Here is a 20,043-nt window from a genome sequence, read left to right on the forward strand (position 1 = left end):
GACCTTGGGCAGTGGACTTATCCTAAGGTTCAGATCTGTAAAATGGTGATATTAATAGTATCAATCTTATAAGGATTATCATGAAGACGAATAAGGATAATGCACATCAAATTCTTAATATACCATCTGGAACATGGCAATTAATAAACGGTTCCTTGGGTTCTTCTATTAAATTCATACAATAGGTAGAATCACAAACTAATTTTCAAAGAAAAAAATCCATTACTCTTATAAATTTTCAAATAAATTAGGAAAATTTAAAACTAATAGCTCTGCACTGGGACCTGGAGGGCCCGCTCCTGCCAGCCACTGGGAGGCTGGCTATGGACCTGCCTTCTGTAAGATGAGGGGATGGGGTCAGGACTTCTGGCTCCTTGTACATGTCCAGTTTTCTCTATGGAATGCTCTCTTTTCTCTCTTCTACCCTACGCAGACTCCCTTTCCGGTCCTTCAGAAGAGGTGAGAAGCAGTCCTACTATTAGTACTTCCAGATCAGCCTTAACTCTAAGTTAGACATTCTCATATATTCGAATCTATCTCCCACTGGTAATTTCAGAGTTGCCATAAGACAGCTGTGAAGGAATTGTAAAGGAAATAATCCTAATGAATTGGATGCCAACTCCTCCACTACTGTGACTGCCAGCATTTCTGGCAAACAGTAAATGCTTTGCTGAAAACAAAAGCACACTAAAACAAGCAAACAAGACGAAGCAGACACAAAACGTAAGCCTTCACCTTTACAAGGCAAACAAATCTTTAGGCACAGTCCTTGCTCAATTCAACTCACTCCCTTGCAATAGGGGTGACTCTCTCTGCTGCACGAATGCAGAGTGCCTGTATAGTTTCCTCTTCTTCAGTACTACCCTTTCCCAAGCCTCCTTCTGGCAAATTTCAGTTTTAGTTTTCATTTTCTCACCAGTCTCTCTCCTGACTTCTTGGAGTAATGAAAAGTCAGAGGAACCCCTAGAGTCACTGTTTCCATCACTTAACCCGTGTCAATTAGGAAAATATAAGGTATGCCTCAGTTACATTTTAGTATCATAAAGCTTCTTAGAGCGCCTCAGGGTCTTTAAACAGTGTTAATAGATTACCTGGTAAAACAGTAAGAACTTCATGAATATTTTTGTTATTATCATATGAGCAAGCAAGCACCCTCCTCACCATATAATGTTGCCATACCAGTTAACCGTCAACTGCTGCGTCACAGGCAGGAGTGGGAGTGCGTCTCTGGCCAACAGTACAGAGCTGGTGAGCGGGCCTCCACGGCCTCCTCCACAGCCTTCCTCCCCGGTTTGGCATCAGTTACACAGACTTGCCTAGGAACGCAGTCTTGCACACATCCTTAGATTACTTTCTTTCTACCTGGAGGCAAAGGTGACACACTGATGGGGTCTCCCATTGCCCAACTCTCAGGCCTAGGATTGGCCAACTGCCCTCCCAACAGATTCCAACTGCTCAAGGCTGAGTGCAAGCTGTTCCCTCCGGCGCCACTGACATCATAGTCCGACCGGGGAATCCTCACCACACCGCACCTCACACACCCCTCCCCAGCCAAAGGCTTTCATCTCTGTCAAATCAACACTTCCCACCCCAAATGAGAATCTGACACATTATAATCACCTTCACTCCTCCACCGAGGATCCCACGAACCACAGAAGACTCACTCGTTTTTCAGGGCTGCATGCTGGGGACACACTGCCAAAACAGGCTGCAGCCCTTCCAAGACGCTCACCACCCGGGAGAGGGAGCGTGGCCGGCCAGGGCAGGGCTCTGAAGGACGATTGTCCAGGAAAATGGAGTGAATGAGTTCTCTGTAAAGTCAGCTTTGAAGCTCAGAGTCCAACTGAACCCAATGAGAAAGTGGGTTGTCTTTTGAGAACGCTTGCTCCTTTCTGTTCAAGAAACCAAATTGTGTGTGTGTGGCTGCGCACGCATATACACACAGGCACGTCAATGTTCTAATGTGTCCTTCCATGTACAGGCTAGCATATATTTCTTCACTGTTGCACAGCCAAGCCTTTTCCTCGCTCACTTTCACCCCAGCAGCATCCAGCCATTTTTTCCGGCATTAACTTCCTCACTTGATGTTTCTCTCTGAGTCTCACTGAGCTTTCCCACCGGCAGATTTACATCTGCAGCTGTCCTCAGCAGCCTTTCACTCCCACAGTATGTGCTGTATAATGGCCTTGAGACTGCTTTATCAAGGACACAAGGTAATTGCCCTCAGCAGGACCTGAAGGACCTGCTAAGTTCCTTTTAACTACTCTGACATGATTGTATCAAGCAAAGTCAGACAGTAGTATTTTCAAAAATTGCTCCTGCTCTCTTCCCTCCATTCCTGACTCACAAATAAGCACCGAATTCTTTAAACATATCTGATGCTGGAAGCAAGATTAGCTAAGTCCAGTGCTCAAAGGTTTAAATATGTTATATGGTTTGGCTGTGTCCCCACCCAAATCTCAACTTGAATTGTATCTCCCAGAATTCCCAAGTGTTGTGGGTGGGACCCAGGGGGAGATCATTGAATCATGGGAGCTGGTCTTTCCCAAGCTGGTCTTTCCCATGCTTCTCTCGTGATAGAGAATGAGTCTCATGAAATCTGATGGGTTTTTCAGGGGTTTCCACTTTTGCTGCTTCTTCATTTTTTCTTTTGCTACTACCATGTAAGAAGTGTCTTTCACCTACTGCTATTATTCTGAGGCCTCCCCAGCCACATGGAACTGAAAGTCCAATTAAACCACTTTTTCTTCCCAGTCTCGGGTATGCCTTTATCAGCAGTGTGAAAATGGACTAATATAATATGATTAAAGTATTTTTTCTCTAGCTACCCAAATATAACAATTACATTTTTTACAGTTTCATATTACACATAATTTGCTAACATTTATTGAGTGCCTGCTGTGTACTACGCAGTGTTTTATGTGACTTAGTGACATTGTAATATGAAATACTTATACCAGCCCTATGAGGTAGATAAATGAAAGAACTGGTAGACTCCCATACTTTTAAGATCCAATTGCCCTGTCCTTTAAATTCCTTTCACAGAGTAATTATTTTCAAGATTTCCTAGTCTTTAGATGCCACAGCCCCCTAAAGTTTTCATGTTAAGAACTTGCTAACAGATAACTACTTAGTGTTTCTCAAAATTTACATAGATTAGTCAGGGAGGTTCTCTTCTGCTTTCTGAAATTTTCATTTATTTGCTCTTAGGTACATTAAAGAATCATTAGGGTCCCCCATGCCTATCCAATTAATTCATTATAGTTTATAATTATGTAGCCTCCTCTCAAAGCCCCTAAAAATAAAGAGTCCCATAACAGAAGAGCCTCATCTACCACCGCAACATCTCATCCCACCCTGTCCTGTTGGCAACAATTATTGTTCTATGCTAGATGACAGAAAGCCATGGGAAAAATCCTTTTTGTAACCAATATATTTAAAACAGACACTAAGATCAGGATATACTAAGCAAAACAGGTTAGTAAGTTTGTCCTTGGGTCAGAGTCTTTTCATTCAGTCCTTTTCTCCACGGTCCCACTTTCCGTTTCTCTTTTCACTAGCCCCCAGCCTCAGCATCCTCCGTGGGCTTGGACAGTGACAGCAGAAAGTGGGGCCATAAATCAATCAAGTAAGGCATGCTGCAAACTCAGGGAGAGGTGGGCCTTGGCCCACCCCAATCTTTCTCATGCCTCTTTCTCAACCAAGTGCCCTAGGAGGCAGCTACCAGCCCATGCGAGTGGGCTCTGGGGAATAATCCACATGTCTCCTTTCAGTCTCTCCCAGGGGAACTTCGACTCCAGAGAAAGAAGTGTAGCACCAGAGTGCCCTTCCACATGTGCAATTTCAGTCACTGTAGAAACTGAGTGGGAACAGCATTTTTGGGCAGGAAGCTAAGTTTTAGGGCCCAGCATGTGGACAGGCCCCTTCCAAGGTCCTGGGAACGACCTCAGCGATAAGTTCACATTATCACGTTTTTGGGAAATTTGAAAACGTAAGGTACTTTTGTATTCTTTTCCATAAGTAGGGCACCCATATGATAAAAAGATCAAGCCCCCAAAAATCCAGCGGTCCTAAATCATATCTTGTACAGGTGTGAGGCTCAGGAAGGTCCCTCATGCCTACCTACTTGATGGGTTTGTAAGTAGACAGCCTCCTCTCAAAGTCCCTAAAAACAAAGAGTACTATCACTGAAGAGCCTCATCTACCACTGCAACATTTCGTCCCATTCTGTCCTGTTGGCAATAATTATTGGTCTATGCTAGACAGACTACATAAAATCTAACCTAGTTTGTATTACATTTTCTTCATGTAACATCAGAAGTTCTTTTCCTCACAATATGAAAGCAAAATTAGGTTAAATTTTAGAAGAGGGAAAATAAGAAGTGAAAATATGTTTTATTTTAAAAACAACAGGAAAAGTAGTTACTAATGATGCACACATTCTTTTCAAATATATCTGGAACCAACTTTGACAAGCTATGGGCATCTTTTAGAAACTATATTGTCCAAAGATTCTGCATCAGTAAGTGTAGACTAGGGGCCATGAAACTCCTCCATATGATTCTATCATCCAGTCATGTTGAGGAACCTCTGCAGGAGACGTCTGCAGTTCTATCCCCTACCAACTCTTTAAAAACTCACTGGTGCTTTATCATATTTTAGCATTGTCCTTTAGCCATATAAGGTCAAGGCCACTGTAATACACATGTTTGTAAGCAGGAAAGAGTGAAAACATAGAATCAGAGAAATAACATTTAACAGCAAAAATGACACTTCTAACAATTCATTTTGTAGTTGAAAGGCACCATAGTGAAAACATAGGAAATAGCCATAATAAAAGGCTTCTGAGTAATAGAGGAAAGTCTTCCAGAAAGCATTCTGTTCTTAAGATATATTGTTATTTCCTGAGGTACCCTTTAAGTCTCTCCTAAGTGGCTCAGGTGAAAGGCCCCACCGAGAATCTAGGAGGGGGCAGTGTCCCAGTGAGGCCTCTGGGGAGGGCCCATGCTCTGTGTCCCGTGCACAGAGCGACTGCACCGTAGTCATAGGCACGATGACCCCTAATGGTATTGACAATGGAGAGAAAGGGGGCAAGTTCAATGACGTATGTGTTATTTCTGAAGTTGGTATTTTTTACAACGACAAAAAATCGGCACTAACTTAAATATGTATCCACTAGGGAATGGATGAATAAAAGGTGATATATGCAACAACTGAATGCTCGCCCTCAATCTGCTGAAACAGGAACGAAAACCACGGGACTGATCATCCAAACTGGAGCTATTTCCACTTGTCTAACCCAATGCTTACAAATCATGCTCTTTCTAGGACACATAGAAAATGTAACAATCAGACACGCACATAAAGAAAATACTTAGGATTCACCAAGAAAAACATATAACAAAGCAACAGGGAGGTCTTCCTCTGCCACCAAGTCTAAAACTTAGGTTCTATCCTAGCACCCATTTCTTCTCATTTGTAATCTTTATCAGCAAATGTATTTTGTCAGTAAACTCTTAACAGTAAATTTCTTTATGACTATTCATTTAATTGTATTCATGGGTCTGCAGTAAAGCACTGGGAGGTTAGGGACCATTGTATCCCCAAGGATAATACAGCCAGCACCTGGCAAACAGCAGACCCCTACCCTGCCATAAATACTTTCAAGAAGTGAATCATTGAACATGGTTTCAAGCACCATTCACATTTTGATACCTTACAAATACTCAGCTCCAGTTCATCCTCCTGGTACAGCTGAGTAGCTGACATCAGCCCCTTCTGGTCCGGCTGACTAGCTGACATGCCCACATGAGTGTCCACAAGTTACCTGAGAAGCTACATGCACAAGACTCCATTTACTCTCAAAAAAAAAAAAAAAAAAAAAAAAAAAAAAAAAAAAAAAAAGGTGTTACTATACTGTCTTTTTTTTTTTTTTTTTTTTTTTGACGAGGTTTCACCGGGTTAGCCAGGATGGTCTCGATCTCCTGACCTCGTGATCCGCCCATCTCGGCCTCCCAAAGTGCTGGGATTACAGGCTTGAGCCAACGCGCCTGGCCACTATACTGTCAAAAGCATACAGAGATAGCTACACAAGAGCATCCTGGATAACATTACTTGTAAAAGTAGATATAAAGAAATAACCGGAAGCCTCCTACATGGAATGGGATACAACTTACCCTTTTACACTAAGGTGTAAAGCAGATCTCTTAGGTGCTTCAGTGGAAGGCTGGAGGGCTGCTTGCGCTATGTTACTAAACACAAAAGGAAGCTGCTAAGGGTACCATTCTGTTTAAGACGATCATTACACACACATGTGGCTTTCAATGTAGAGGAAAAAAATTAACAGGGTCTTATGTGGGTGGTGGAATTTCTTAGCTTACTTTGAAGACTTTCCACATTGAGTTTTTCAAGTGAATAATTCCTACACAGAAAGCTGGACAGTTAGAAAACAAAACAATAAACTTTCTCTATTCTCAAACTGTATTACAAACAACTCTCCAGTCACCAAATTAGAAGTGTGGTAGCTCTCCTGAACCCCCTTCGTTGCCTCATTCATTACATTTCATCACGGGAATATGTCTCATGAAATTTCATTGCTTCATTTTGCTCATACCTGTTCTCTTTCCATCTCCTCTGCCTGAATTTAAGCCTTCATCATCCCTCTCTACAGCAGTCCACAAGCTGGCTTCCTTTCTTTCATCTGTGACTCCTGCCAATCCTTGACATTGTTTCCATGCTTCTGGAACCCATATTAAAAAACAAAACAGGCCGGGCGCGGTGGCTCAGGCCTGTAATCCCAGCACTTTGGGAGGCCGAGGCGGGTGGACCACGAGGTCAGGAGATCGAGACCATCCTGGCCAACATGGTGAAACCCCGTCTCTATTAAAAATACAAAAAATTAGCCGGGCGAGGTGGCGGGCGCCTGTAGTCCCAGCTACTCGGGAGGCTGAAGCAGGAGAATGGCGGGAACCCGGGAGGCGGAGCTTGCAGTGAGCCGAGATGGCGCCGCTCACTTCCGCCTGGGCGACAGAGCGAAACTCCGTCTCAAAAAACAAACAAACAAACAAACAAAAGCCACACAGCTCGGAATGAGCCCTTCCACTCATTCTGAATGGCCTGTGCAGTCGCGTTCAAGCGGCTGGGGCTGCCTGTGGCACCTGCACAGCACATCTCCCACCATTTCTCCCACAGCGCTCCGCATTGTTCTAAAAATAGTTTCCTGTAGTTCCAATGTTTCACGGTTTGTTCATGCTATTTCTCTTAACCTGGAATGTATTGCCCTTGTCCTCCAGTCAGAGTAGAATTACTTCTGTTTAAGAACTCAAGTCAAACACCACCTCCTCCTCCACATCACTTTTCTGCTCCTTTTCCCTCAAGCAAGTCTCTGGCTCCTTCCTTCGTGCTCTCAGTGAATCTTCCACTGAAGCCACACACAAACTGCCATTTGTGGCAGGCTGTTAAGTGCCTAGGGCTTCAAATGCTTTGGCACATGCAGTGCTACTACTGTTTTGAGGTAGCTGGCCGTCGACATCTTATAGAAGTTAGAAATGTCCCCATTTTTGGAATAGAAGACGGAAAGGTTGGAGAGTGGGGAGAGAGACACTTGCCCAAGACCACATAATGAAAGAGACAGGTTTTGATTCTAAATCTTTCTAGCATCCACTGTGCTCTACAGCCTATATTAATATGTCATTGTACTCACTTGCTTGAATTTCTCCTTCTCCCTATAATATCCTTATTTTCTCATGGACAGGGATTATTTCTGATTCATCTTTTGATCCTCAGACCTAGTACAGAGCTGGGCACACAGCAGGTGCGTGGGGATGTGGTGTTGAGCAATGCAGCCAAGGGAGCTGGGGAGAGTGCAGTCATTAGGAGTCACCCAGTCTGACCTTGAGCAAATTATTAACATCGCGAACAAGCAAAAAAACATAAATAAAGCACCAGCCACACAGTGTGGGACACAGTAAGTTCTCAAAAATACTACCAACAATTACAGTAACACTGAGGAAAGAGAAGCTCATTAGAGGGGCATGTGTCAGTCCGTCAGAGCTAAGTGTTGCTGAAGTAATAAACTATCCCAAGATCTTAGTAACTGAAAATACCCAGGATTGGTTTTTCACTCACTGTCCACATCCATGAAGTTCGGAGGAGTCTCCTTCCTCTACTTTGTAATCACTCAGGAACGCAAGACCAAATGCCACATGGAACAGCACTGGCTACCACCGCAGCAGGGGATGGGAGCGTAGGAAAGTGTGCATTGCCTATTAAAGACTTCCACAAGTCAGTAATACACCTCACTTCCTTCCACCTGCTATTGATCAAAGCAACTCACATCATAAACTTGCAATCTTACCTCATACCCAGGAGAAAAACCAGAAAGACCACATCACTAATGACTACAGTGGGAACAGAGAAACATATCTTAAGAGTAGGGAAGTGTACCCGGTACAGCAAGTAGGGGAAAGGCTTCGGGTAGGCACAAAAATTGTAAAAAAAAGTCAACAGATAAAACAGTAAGTCAGGTATGAGGAAAATCATCTGCAGCTTGGTGGGACTGGACCATGGAGTGCGTGCAGTACGTGCAGGAGCCTAGGTGGAAGAACAGGCTGAGTCAGGTTGTTAAGGACTTTTCTGCTCTATTACTAATCATAAGAGGGGTGGGAGCCCAGAGGATCAACATGATAATATCTGTTACTGAATAGGATCACTCTGGCAACAACTTAGGGCTCTTCATATTCCAATATAATATATACATTTATCCTAATATACTTATTCTGTTGTTACCTTGTCATTATCTAGTTTCTTGCTTCCCAACTTGGAAGAAGTTTTGTTAAAAATGCTTGCAGTAAGAGAAATTCAAGCAAGTGAGTACAATGACATATTAATATAGGTTGTAGAGCACAGTGGATGCTAGAAAGATTTAGAATCAAAACCTGTCTCTTTCATTATGTGGTCTTGGACAAGTGTCTCTCTCCCCACTCTCCAACCTTTCCGTCTTCTATTCCAAAAATGGGGACATTTCTAACTTCTATAAGATGTCGACGGCCAGCTACCTCAAAACAGTACTTCACTTTAAAATACTTACTTCACTTTAAAAAAGAACGTACTGAACTTTCAGAAATCCACTGACTGCAGGGCCTGACGGTGCTAATGATGCACAGGTCTCCTCTGCACAAGGAGCATGTATGACACACCCAATGTCTTGAGTTAATGTGGATAGCAATGCTTTAGCTGCAATTACACCCGTGCACAGCATAATGATGTTTTGGTCAACAAGGGACCAAAGATATATGAGATGGTCCCATAATATTATAACGAAACTTAAAAATATTTATTGACTGATGATGCGGTAGCCTTCCTAATGGTATAGCACAACACGTTATCTTTTTAATGTTCAGATATACTTGGCATACACAAATATTTACCACTGGGTTACAGGTGCCTGCAGTATTCAGTACAGTCACATGCTGCATAGGGATGGCAGCCTGGGAGCATCAGGCCACACACAGAGCCTAGGCGTGTGGCGGGCTGTACCATCTAAGTTTGCTAAGTGCACTCAGCGATACACAATGAGGACGTCACCTAGTGATGCCTGTCTCAGAAGGTATCTCCACTGTTAAGTGACACATAACTGTATTTAAATATCAAGACAACAGTTTCAGAGCCTGACGCTGGGCAGCTGCAGCGTGAAAAGAGTTTCATGTATGTGAAATGTGTCTCCAAATGAGTTGCATAACATTTTGGAGATTCATTCAGTTTATAAGGATGAAATGCAGCACACTTTTAACGGCATCGACTTTAGACAGCTCTCTATCACCTGTGGATCTGCTATCATCCAGAATCCAGATCTGATGTTCAAGCGGGCCCTGAAATCCCCGTCAACGTCAGTGTCACCCCATCACACCCAAGTCTCTGGTCCTCAGCTGGGTTTGCAGAGCACAGAAGGGGAATGACCCACATGAGTCTGTGCTGCATGATGAGATGATGCCACAGTGTCCCTCCCAGGACTCATATTACTATTCTATGAACAGTTATTTTTAATGAGAGTATTGCTTTTGCTCCCATAAATGAAAACTTGCAGAACTTTTTAATACAATGCCCAGCTTGTAGGCAATGAGCCCATTGTGGTGGCCAACCTCATGGACACCTCTCCTCTCCTTTAAATGCCTTAAGAAGAAGTGGCCTTCAAAACTTTTCTGTCAAGTTCCTCCTCTATTTATGAGAAACCATAAAACAATAGAAAGATCACATTGCACAAGGAATCAGAAAATCTTTTTCTGGTTCAAGTCCCTGTCCTTAAATTCCCATGTGAACTTTAGCAAGCGGCCTAAGTTCTCTGCAAATTACCTCACCTCAGCTCTCCTCTCTATAAAATAAGGAACACTACTAGTCTACCTTAAGAGACTTCCAATCGGGAGAGCTGCGGGCCTACGTCAGCGTTAAAGCAAATCCTAATGCTATTCCTAGCCCTTGCTTCTGCTTGTCTCTCTCAAAATAGTGTTTCTTTCCACTGAATAAAATTCCAATATGTTTGTTTTTCAAAAGATCCTTTTGACTGCAAGAAACAAAAGCCTAATTCATACTAACAAGCAAAAAACCAAAAGGTAATTTATTGACCCATGAAGGAGTCACCTGGACCTGTGGCAAACTGTATATGAAAAGGAACTACATGATTGTTGTACTAAGCCATTGAGAATTTCATAGCACTTGTTACTGAATGGGAACCTCACCTGTCCTGACTGATAAGCTGACTTCTTTCCAGGACTGAAAACATATCCTCCCCTGCTTACCAACCACAGTGAAATGTGAGAACTGCTTCTCCAGGTTGTCCTCCTGCCAGGCCTGAGGAAGGGCTCTGATGAGCCTTACCGTGGTGGAATCCCAGACCTCAATGAGTGGATACAACCATGTACCAGGCCCACACCACGTGCCTTCCAAAGCGCCATGAGATCTGAGGCTGTGCCCAGAAGGAGCGGGGAAAGCTGAATGGAGTGTGAATAAGCAATAATGGCTACCGTCCAGAGAATTCTCTGTCTCTCAACTAAACCTCTGAGCAGTCAATCACCTGCTAAGCCTATCGGCATTCCTGCTGTAGCCATTACACATTTTCATTTCCTTGAAAACACACAGGAAAATCCTTCATATACACAAATACAATTTTCTGTAAGAAAATCTGACACAATGTTTGGATTAAACAAGTTATATTTATTGTATACAACCATAAGTATAATGAAGATAATGTACTGTTTAGGTTTGATCTCCTTCATTCAGAAACAACTCTCTTATCCAGCCAGTGAAGCAATTACCCAAATTCAATTTGAAAAGTATACTGTCATCAGTAATAACTTCAAACAACTTCACTGGTTGCCAGTACTGGACACCACCTTTCCCTGCTTCTTTTACACACTTCACACATCCTCATCTCCCTGGTGATGAAACACATATGTTACCTACATGCAAAAGACAACTCAAATTTCACTTAGGGTTTAAAAAAAATCACTGTATAGTGAACAGTCATTATTAACGACTAATATCTACAGAAGCCCATCCATGCTAACCTGCCTTTCATAAATGGTATCTAGACCAAATGAGATTTATATCACTCAGAGAGTAAGAGAAAGTATGTTTTTGATGGAAAATATTTGCTATTCTCCTATCACTCTAAACTGTGGCAACCCTAGGGGAGGATCTTTTCTTTCATCCCCTTCCCCAACCCAACAAAATGTAAGCAAACATCAGGTACGCTCTGCTCCTTAATCCCACACACTTTTACAACAGTCCTCACTTTAGAAAATGATGTGAGAAATAAACACGTATTTTTTTTTTCTCTTGAGACACAATCTCACTCTGTCACCAAGGCTGGAGTGCGGTGGCATGATCTTGGCTCACCACAACCTCTGCCTCCCGGGTTCAAGCAATTCTCCTGCCTCAGCCTCCGCGTAACTGGGATTACAGGCACCCGCCACTACGCCCGGCTAATTTTTGTATTTTCAGTAGAGAAGGGGTTTCACCATGTTGGCCAGGCTGGTCTCAAAAGCCTGACCTTAGGTGATCCACGCACACTGCCTCCCAAAGTGCTGGGATCACCGGCGTGAGCCACTGCGCCTGGACATATTTTTGTCTCATGTTGAGATGAATACAAATTAAACTATACTTCAAGAAACAGTACTAAAATAATGCAAGACATATCTTTCCAGCAAGAATGTCTCACCTCACCACATGTCTTTCTTAACTATAAACATATCTAAGTATCAACACACCAAAACCCAGAATCTTAGTGTTTTAATAGGGCATAAATTCAAAAATGTGATTCATAAATAACATAAGAACTATTAGTGAGTTCTTTAACATTTGGAGTCAGTAACAATGTTTATAGATGAAAATACATTCAAATTTGATACATCAAATATTTAAAATGAACAGGAAAGCATAATTTCTCTTTAGAGGATAGTTTCTTTTTTATTTTAACCAATTTTGCTTCACATAGGCATACTTTCAACTGGAAAACAAATCCCTTATTTTGATTCTATCCCTTGTATTATATAACAAAAGGTTATGTTAGTTTTCCAACAGAAACGGCCTTTAAAAGAGTAATTCTATATTTTTTTGCATGTGTTCAGGTTTTTTTTTAATGTATCACATTCCATAATCCAGTATTCAATGGACCAAATACTTGATTATAATCAAGAAATTGCCTATTAGGGGACACCCCGGAAGTCACAGAATTTCAGAGGTTATAAAACACTATTATTCAGACAGGTGTGGTGGCTCACCCTGTAATCCCAGCACTTTGGGAGGCCAAGGTGGACAGACTGCTTGAGCTCAGGAGTTTGAGACCAGCCTGGGCAACATGGCAAAACTCCGTCTCTACAAAAACACAAAAATTAGCCAGGTGTAGTGGTACACACCTATAGTCCCAGCTACTCGGGAAGCTAAGGTAGGGGGATTGCTTGAAACAGGAGGTTGAGGCTGCAGTGAGCCAAGATTGCACCACTGCATTCCACCCTGGGTGACAGAGCAAGACTCTGTCTCAAAAATAATAATAATAAAATAAAACACTATTTTTCAAAACTAAGTGTGAAATTACCTAAGTGATTGTCACGATGTAGCACTGAATTCCTCTTCTGAATAGCAATATTCAGAAGACACAGTAAAAGAACAAGTTAAAGGTAGAGTAATACTTTAACAAATATACTCCAGCCCTTATTTCCCTCTCCAGCTTCAGACTCCAACATTAACTGCTAATACCAACTTGCTGTCTCTTATCTGTCCAACAAGCACTTCAAAATCTCTTGACCCAAAACTGAACTCAACATCTCCCACCCCAAACCAGCCCTTCCTTCCTCCTCCATTCCCTTTTTCGCAGACAGTCGCGCATCATCCACCCAACTGCCCACACTCAAAACTGGAGGCCAGCCTGGGACGCTGGCTCTGCTCCCACTTCTGCCATGTGCAACCATTAAGCACCAAGTTGTACCGATTATGCGGCTCAGACATCTCGCAAACATTTCCACTTACTTTCACTTCTTTTGTCAGCTACTAGCTCCTAAACACTTTGCTGGTTTAGTCCACCACTCTACTGACTACTCTCTGCCTTCTTCAGCTGTTTATAACGGCCAGAGCAATCCTTGTAAACTGTGAATTTAATGTAATTCCTCATACTCTCATTCTTAAAAAACTTTAGTCAATCCTCATATTTTTGGATAAAGTCAAAACTGTTAATATGGCTCCTAAAACCTCCAAAAATCTGACCCCCAAGTCACCTCTTCAGCTTCACCTCCAACCACCCACCTTCCTAGGATAACTCCAAGCAAGCACGTATTGATGTCCAGCTCCAGGAACATGCCATGCGTGCTTCTCACATCTGTCCTCACACGCCACTTCCTTCCTCTTCTAGAATATCTACCCTCCTGCAACGCCATCTCCATCCCAGCCTGGTTAACTTTACTTGTTGTTTAAACCTCACTTTAATATGATTAATTCCAGCAAAGATTTTCCCCAACACAGCAAGTCTGCATTAAGTGTTCTCAATGTATCCTATCAGGACACAAGGACTATCTTTATTTTGTTCACTGTTGTATTTCCAGCATCTAGCAGAATTCTTGGCACATAGTGGACACTCAGAAAAAATCTGAATGGCTGATTAAATGGCAGAAAATGGAGAAAACATTTTAAAATCTTCAGTCTCACTGACTCTCCTGATCAAATAGAAGTAAGGAATGCTGAGTACAGGAGTCCTTCACTACAAAAAAAAAAAAGTAGTAAGAATCCAAGCGAAGTGTTAAACCCATTGAGCAGAATTTATAGAAATACATGTAAAATAAGCCGGGTGCAGAGGCTGACACCTGTAATCCCAGCACTTTGGGAGGCCAAGGCGGGCAGATCACAAGGTCAGGAGTTTGAGACCAGTCTGGCCAACATGGTGAAACCCCGTCTCTACTAAAAAATTAGCCGGGTGCAGTGGTGGGCACCTGTAATTCCAGCTACTCAGGAGGCTGAGGCAGGAGAATCGTTTGAACCCGGGAGGCGGACATTGCAGTGAGCTGAGATCACACCACTGCACTCCAGCCTGGGTGACAGAGCAAGACTCCACCTCGGGGAAAAAAAAAAGAAAAAGAAAAGAAATATGTGTGAAATAAGTCATTTAATTCCATTCATTATTTTTAGATAAATCACATTTGGTAACTTTACTGAATCATAACAATTATGTACATCCTATCAATTTAAATCTGTCAGTTTTCTAGAAACACATTTTATTCATATACTCTGAACAAACTGAAAAATATTTCTAACACCAAAGTGATGAAAATAAGTCTGCATTTTTCTATGTGTGACACATAGAAGCAAAAGGCGAAGATGATCAGTTGATGATGAAAGCAGTAGGATATTTGCACTTCGTTAGGTTTTTCAAAAGAAGAAACTTTTTAAATGATAAATCATTTAAAAAGTAAATCATTAGATATGTGAGTCTGAGGTCCTTTTAAAAATGACATATTGAAATATTTAAAGAAAGTTTTATTTTAAAAGTCCTTTTCATAAAGTAATAATTTATTCATAATAATAAGTTATTTGGTCAGTTTAAATTAATTTTACTCAGTTACTACCCAGTTTATTTTACTGAAATTCGCATGTGTTTTCACACTCCCGCTGCTTCTCTCAGCTGTCACACAGCATCCACTGTGAGACTGCACCATGTCAGCCCTGCCTGTGGTCACTTTCATCTTCTGGTTCCTATGATCTAACCTCATGTCCTCATTGGGTTTGCAGCATTGCAGGGGAATGCATGAATCCACACCCTGAAGACCAGAACGGAGGGAAATAAAGCTAAATCTATTTTTACTGATTCACATTTGATACTTTAAAGCCCTGATTTTTTACCCACAAATTAAAATTTTCTTCCTTCAGTTTTATGCCCAGTTTACAGTTTGCAAGTATTGACTTCCTAGTAAGTTGTTTCAACCTAATTCCTCTGTTTTCCTTTTCAAGTTCACAGGAGGCATTTTCCAAGTCAGTTGTGTTTCCGTCTCCTACTTGGCCCTATCCACGTGACACAGGGTGCAAGGCCACAGAATTAAACGTGAGCAGTAGCTGCCGGTGTATCTCCTTTCGTATCCAGAATCCTCCCAGGAACCAACTGATAAAACGATTCTGAAAATAAGAGCTCCCTGTGTGAGAAAGGGAGGAAACTTCCCTAAACATATTTAGCCAAGAAACAGTGTAAGTCCCCAAGGAGCAGTCTTCAGCAGCCATTGCATGATTTCATGAAGTAGCTGCTCCTTGACAGGCAGTAGTAAAACACTTAAAAGAAAAAATTCCATGTTTTCCTTCAAGTAGCTGTCACTCCTTTAGAAAAACGTTTCTTTAGGTCTACAGCCTAAAGGAAGGGTAATCTTTTGCGAATTTTTCTAAAGTTTGTGTTAGTCAGATTAAACAATGTACAGGTAATGCACATGGACAGGCCGATATCATGTTAATGCCCTTGGCCTGGATGCAAAATTAATATCCTACAAGCAAATTATTATACAGCCACTGAGTTTCAAAGACTAGCTTCTTTCTAGCACAAATGAATTATTGTATTCATAGACTACTTATAATAATCAGTTTTTCCTGAGCCCAAAATCTCAAAATGCACTACAGTTTCCTACTCAAATAGATGAAAATTAGAGCTGATCTCTATTCAACAAAGAGAAAGGCACACATGACACTGTGCACCACCAGTTTTCACAAAACATTTAAAACTCTGCACCAAAATTTGGGAACAGAGAATTTCTTGGTGTATTTTACTGAAAATATATATATATATTGTTTAATTACACTGGCAAACTTCTCTTGAATGAATGCAAAATGAGTCAATGCTATTTCTGTATTGGATGTCCAGAATCAAAGCTATGGGAAAACCTTCGAGAAAATATATCTTAATACTAGATATATTCTCAATAATGAAAGAAAAGACTGACATTTCCTCAAATACACAGTGCTTTCTCCCGTGTAGTTACCTTTAACATCCTTAAATGGAAATGCCAGGAGAAGCTCTGATACTACAGTAAGTACAAAAAAGCCCAAGCGTCCATTCATTCTTAGCAAAGGAAGAGTTACTTCCTGTCACCTCACCCATTTGGCAAGTGACCCTTGCAAAGGCCACATACCCAAGTAAGCAATGCCTAAAAATCAGGAAGAGGGACGGCTTTACACGTTACATCGATCACAGTGCCATACCCTTAAGTTCAATATGAACTTTAAAATAAATAAATAAATAAAAGAGTTGGAGTCTCACTCTGTCACCCAGGCTGGAGTGCAGTGGTGCGATCTCGGCTCACAGCAACCTCACCTCCCAGGTTCAAGCAGTTCTCCCGCTTCAACCTCTCAAGTAGCTGGGTAATACAAACAACTAAAATAAGCCTTTACATCTGATCAGCCATGAATATGAAATTATCAATCACTGTTAAAGTAGGGGAGGTGGGAGTAATGGGGACCTTGTTGGGGTGGTGCTTTTTGGAAAGACTGCTAATAGAGTGAACAGTGATCCCAGTCTGCCCACTCGAGACTAAAGAATTTCCCAGGACATGGGACTTGTGGTGCCAAGACTAGGAAAGTCCCAGTTGGTCAGTCCCAGCACACAGATGTGACTAAAGCACTGGGACTGAGCAAAGATAAAGGTTATCACACACAAAATCAATCATAAGAGCAGGGTAAACCCAACTGACCTTCAACTTTGAGGACACACATTTATTCTAACAGCTCTCAGTGGTAAAGTTAAGTTCAACAGTGAAATGATCACACAAAAAATAAGGCTTCTTTTCCCCCAAGCAGATTATACATATTAATTAAATGGTAGAGAAGTCAGGCACAGTGGCTCACTCCTGTAATCCCAGCTTAAGGCCAGGAGTTCAAAACCAGCCTGGGCAACGTAGCAAGACTTCATCTCTAAAAGTTAGAAAAATTGTCCAATCAAAGAGGCAGAGAAGAATCTAGTGACACTGCTTCTCTGACAGCAAAAATAACTCATTAAACTATATGTATTTAATATATGTACACATTTTATGTGTGTGGTTTAAATGTGTATTTGTTACACTGCTGAAAACTGATGCATAAGAAACCCCCAATCCAACATAATTGTGTAGTAATGGGATTTTTTTTTTCTTTTACCCTGTGTTAATGTAACAAGAATTTAACTTGCAGACTACAAGGGTAATAAAGAAATGGGGGAAATTCACTCTCTGATAACAATTCCTAGGTCTAAAGACTAACAGCCTGACACTGTATCACACCCCAAACCAGCACATTCGACAATCATGAAAGAGGCATTTGGGAATTTCCAGAGGTGGCCACGTGTCCACCATCTCCATCAGCCTTCCTCTTCTCCAGGCTGCAGTTCACACTGACATGGCCCGCCCACCTTCAGGAGAAACCAAGACATTAAGGAAACAATGATCTCCAGCCAGGAGCAGGATTTACACAGCCCTTTCCCGTATACAGGGCCTCAAAAAAGGGGTCAGGGCCCCCAGAAAAAAATGTCTCAGGCCTCCAACAAGGGGGTAGTTGATACTGACATGCAACAAAGTCAGCTCTGTCTCTCGTCCTCACTCCTGACCCCTCCCTGTGTCCAGAGAGGGGTGATTTGTACAGCATCCCCTCCTCCTGTGAGAAACCTTGTTCACAAGAGAGTCGCAGCTAAAACTGTGAACTCACCAATGAAATGTGAGCGATGAAATGTGTTGAGAGAGAGCATTAAATGAATGTTACACAGGTACTAAAAGAGCCCTAGGAGGATGCGCTGGCCGCGGGCTAGTCTCCCGTTCATATGAGAGAAGTGTGTAGTGTAATCTAGTGTAGTGTAATGTAGTGTAGTGTAGTGTAGTGTAGTCTAGTGTAATGTAGTCTAGTGTAGTGTAATGTAGTCTAGTATAATGTAGTGTAGTCTAGTGTAGTGTAAAGTAGTCTAGTGTGGTGTAATGTAGTGTAGTGTAGTGTAGTGTAGTCTATAGTGTAGTATAGTGTAGTCTAGTGTAGTGTAATGTAGTCTAGTGTAATGTAGTCTAGTGTAGTGTAATGTAGTCTAGTGTAATGTAGTGTAGTGTACTATAATGTAGTCTAGTATAGTCTATTGTAATGCAGTGTAGTCTAGTGTAGTATAATGTAGTACAGTCTAGTGTAATGTAGTGTAGTCTAGTGTAGTGTAATGTAGTCTAGTGTAATGTAGTGTAGTGTACTGTAATGTAGTCTAGTATAGTCTATTGTAATGTAGTGTAGTCTAGTGTAGTATAATGTAGTACAGTTTAGTGTAATGCAGTGTAGTCTAGTGTAGTATAATGTAGTACAGTCTAGTGTAATGTAGTGTAGTCTAGTGTAGTGTAATGTAATGTAGTGTAGTGTAGTCTAGTGTAGTGTAATGTAGTCTAGTGTAATGTAGTGTAGTCTAGTGTAGTGTAGTGTAGTCTAGTGTAGTGTAATGTAGTCTAGTGTAGTCTAGTATAGTGTAGTGTAATGTACTCTAGTGTAGTCTAGTGTAATGTAGTGTAGTCTAGTGTAGTGTAATGTAGTGTAGTCTAGTGTAGTGTAATGTAATGTAGTGTAGTGTAGTCTAGTGTAGTGTAATGCAGTCTAGTGTAGTATAATGTAATGTAGTGTAATGTAGTCTAGTGTAGTGTAGTCTAGTGTAGTATAATGTAATGTAGTGTAGCATAGTCTAGTGTAGTGTAATGTAGTCTAGTGTAACGTAGTGTAGTGTAGTGTAATGTACTCTAGTGTAGTGTAGTGTAAAGTAGTGTAGGGGAGGGATCGGGGTGTCATCTCAGGAATCAGACACCTGGGCCCTCACTCACATGGAGCACCGTGGACAAGCTGCTTTGACCCGCTGCCATTTATAATGGCTACATGATCAGGCAGCTATAAACACTGAGATAAGATGAGATACTTAAGTGCCCAGTCAATGTGAACTTCTAATAACTGACTCTTAGAGACTCCACAGTAAACTTAGAAGGCTCAACCTACAGTCATCTAGATTTCTACAGGGAAGACTATGTTTCAAGAAGCTGAGACTGCAATTCAGCCTTTCCCTACTCATACGCTTCACTCTCCTCCATTAATTGTATTATTTCCCTGTCAATTCCTGTCCTTTAGCTAATAAAGAAAAACTTGACAAGCCACTCCACTTCTGGGCCATGACACATTTTATAATACCCAGAACCAGTCTATATGTTCACAGGAGGATAACATCAAATAAAGCAGTTTTTTGTTTTCTTTTGTGTCTCTCTCCCACCCCCACCCTGCCTGGGCAGTATCTGCACTGCACATGAGAAGGAGATGATGGCAGTAGAAATGGCCAAACAGATGCTTCTCATAAGTATCTGAGTAAAATATCTTGAGACATGTCGAAGCTGAGCAATTTCCCACCAGCCTTGCAGTTAGGGAGGCTACAAAGCATAACAGGGGGTCTGCAGTCAGGTCGCTGTGGAAAACCTAGCTGTTCCCTTCTTTAGAAACAGCCAAGGAAATGGTGAAGCATTGTGCAGAGCCACTGGAGGCTAACGGAAGAGAGAG

The 20,043-nt window shown here is 41.7% G+C and overlaps 1 protein-coding gene across 8 annotated transcripts in view; it reads right to left on the reverse strand.

Annotated features, from left to right (window-relative positions):
* The window catches only part of PDE10A (phosphodiesterase 10A), a 669,061-nt gene that overhangs the window by 270,730 nt on the left and 378,288 nt on the right, over positions 1 to 20,043 (reverse strand). For 2 of the 8 annotated variants that reach the window (XM_050789389.1, XM_050789386.1), the window contains exon 1: positions 1,162 to 5,854. The exons of 5 other annotated variants lie outside the window; for them this stretch is intronic. In XM_050789389.1, coding sequence (XP_050645346.1) covers positions 1,162 to 1,177 — 16 coding nt within the window. In that variant the 5' untranslated portion in view covers positions 1,178 to 5,854. Of the gene's footprint in view, positions 1 to 1,161; positions 5,855 to 20,043 lie in introns of those variants that run through there. One more of the 8 variants, XM_050789387.1, reaches the window with a different exon arrangement.

The sequence above is a fragment of the Macaca thibetana genome, chromosome 4, assembly GCF_024542745.1.
Source record: "Macaca thibetana thibetana isolate TM-01 chromosome 4, ASM2454274v1, whole genome shotgun sequence".
Taxonomy (NCBI): Eukaryota; Metazoa; Chordata; class Mammalia; order Primates; family Cercopithecidae; genus Macaca; species Macaca thibetana.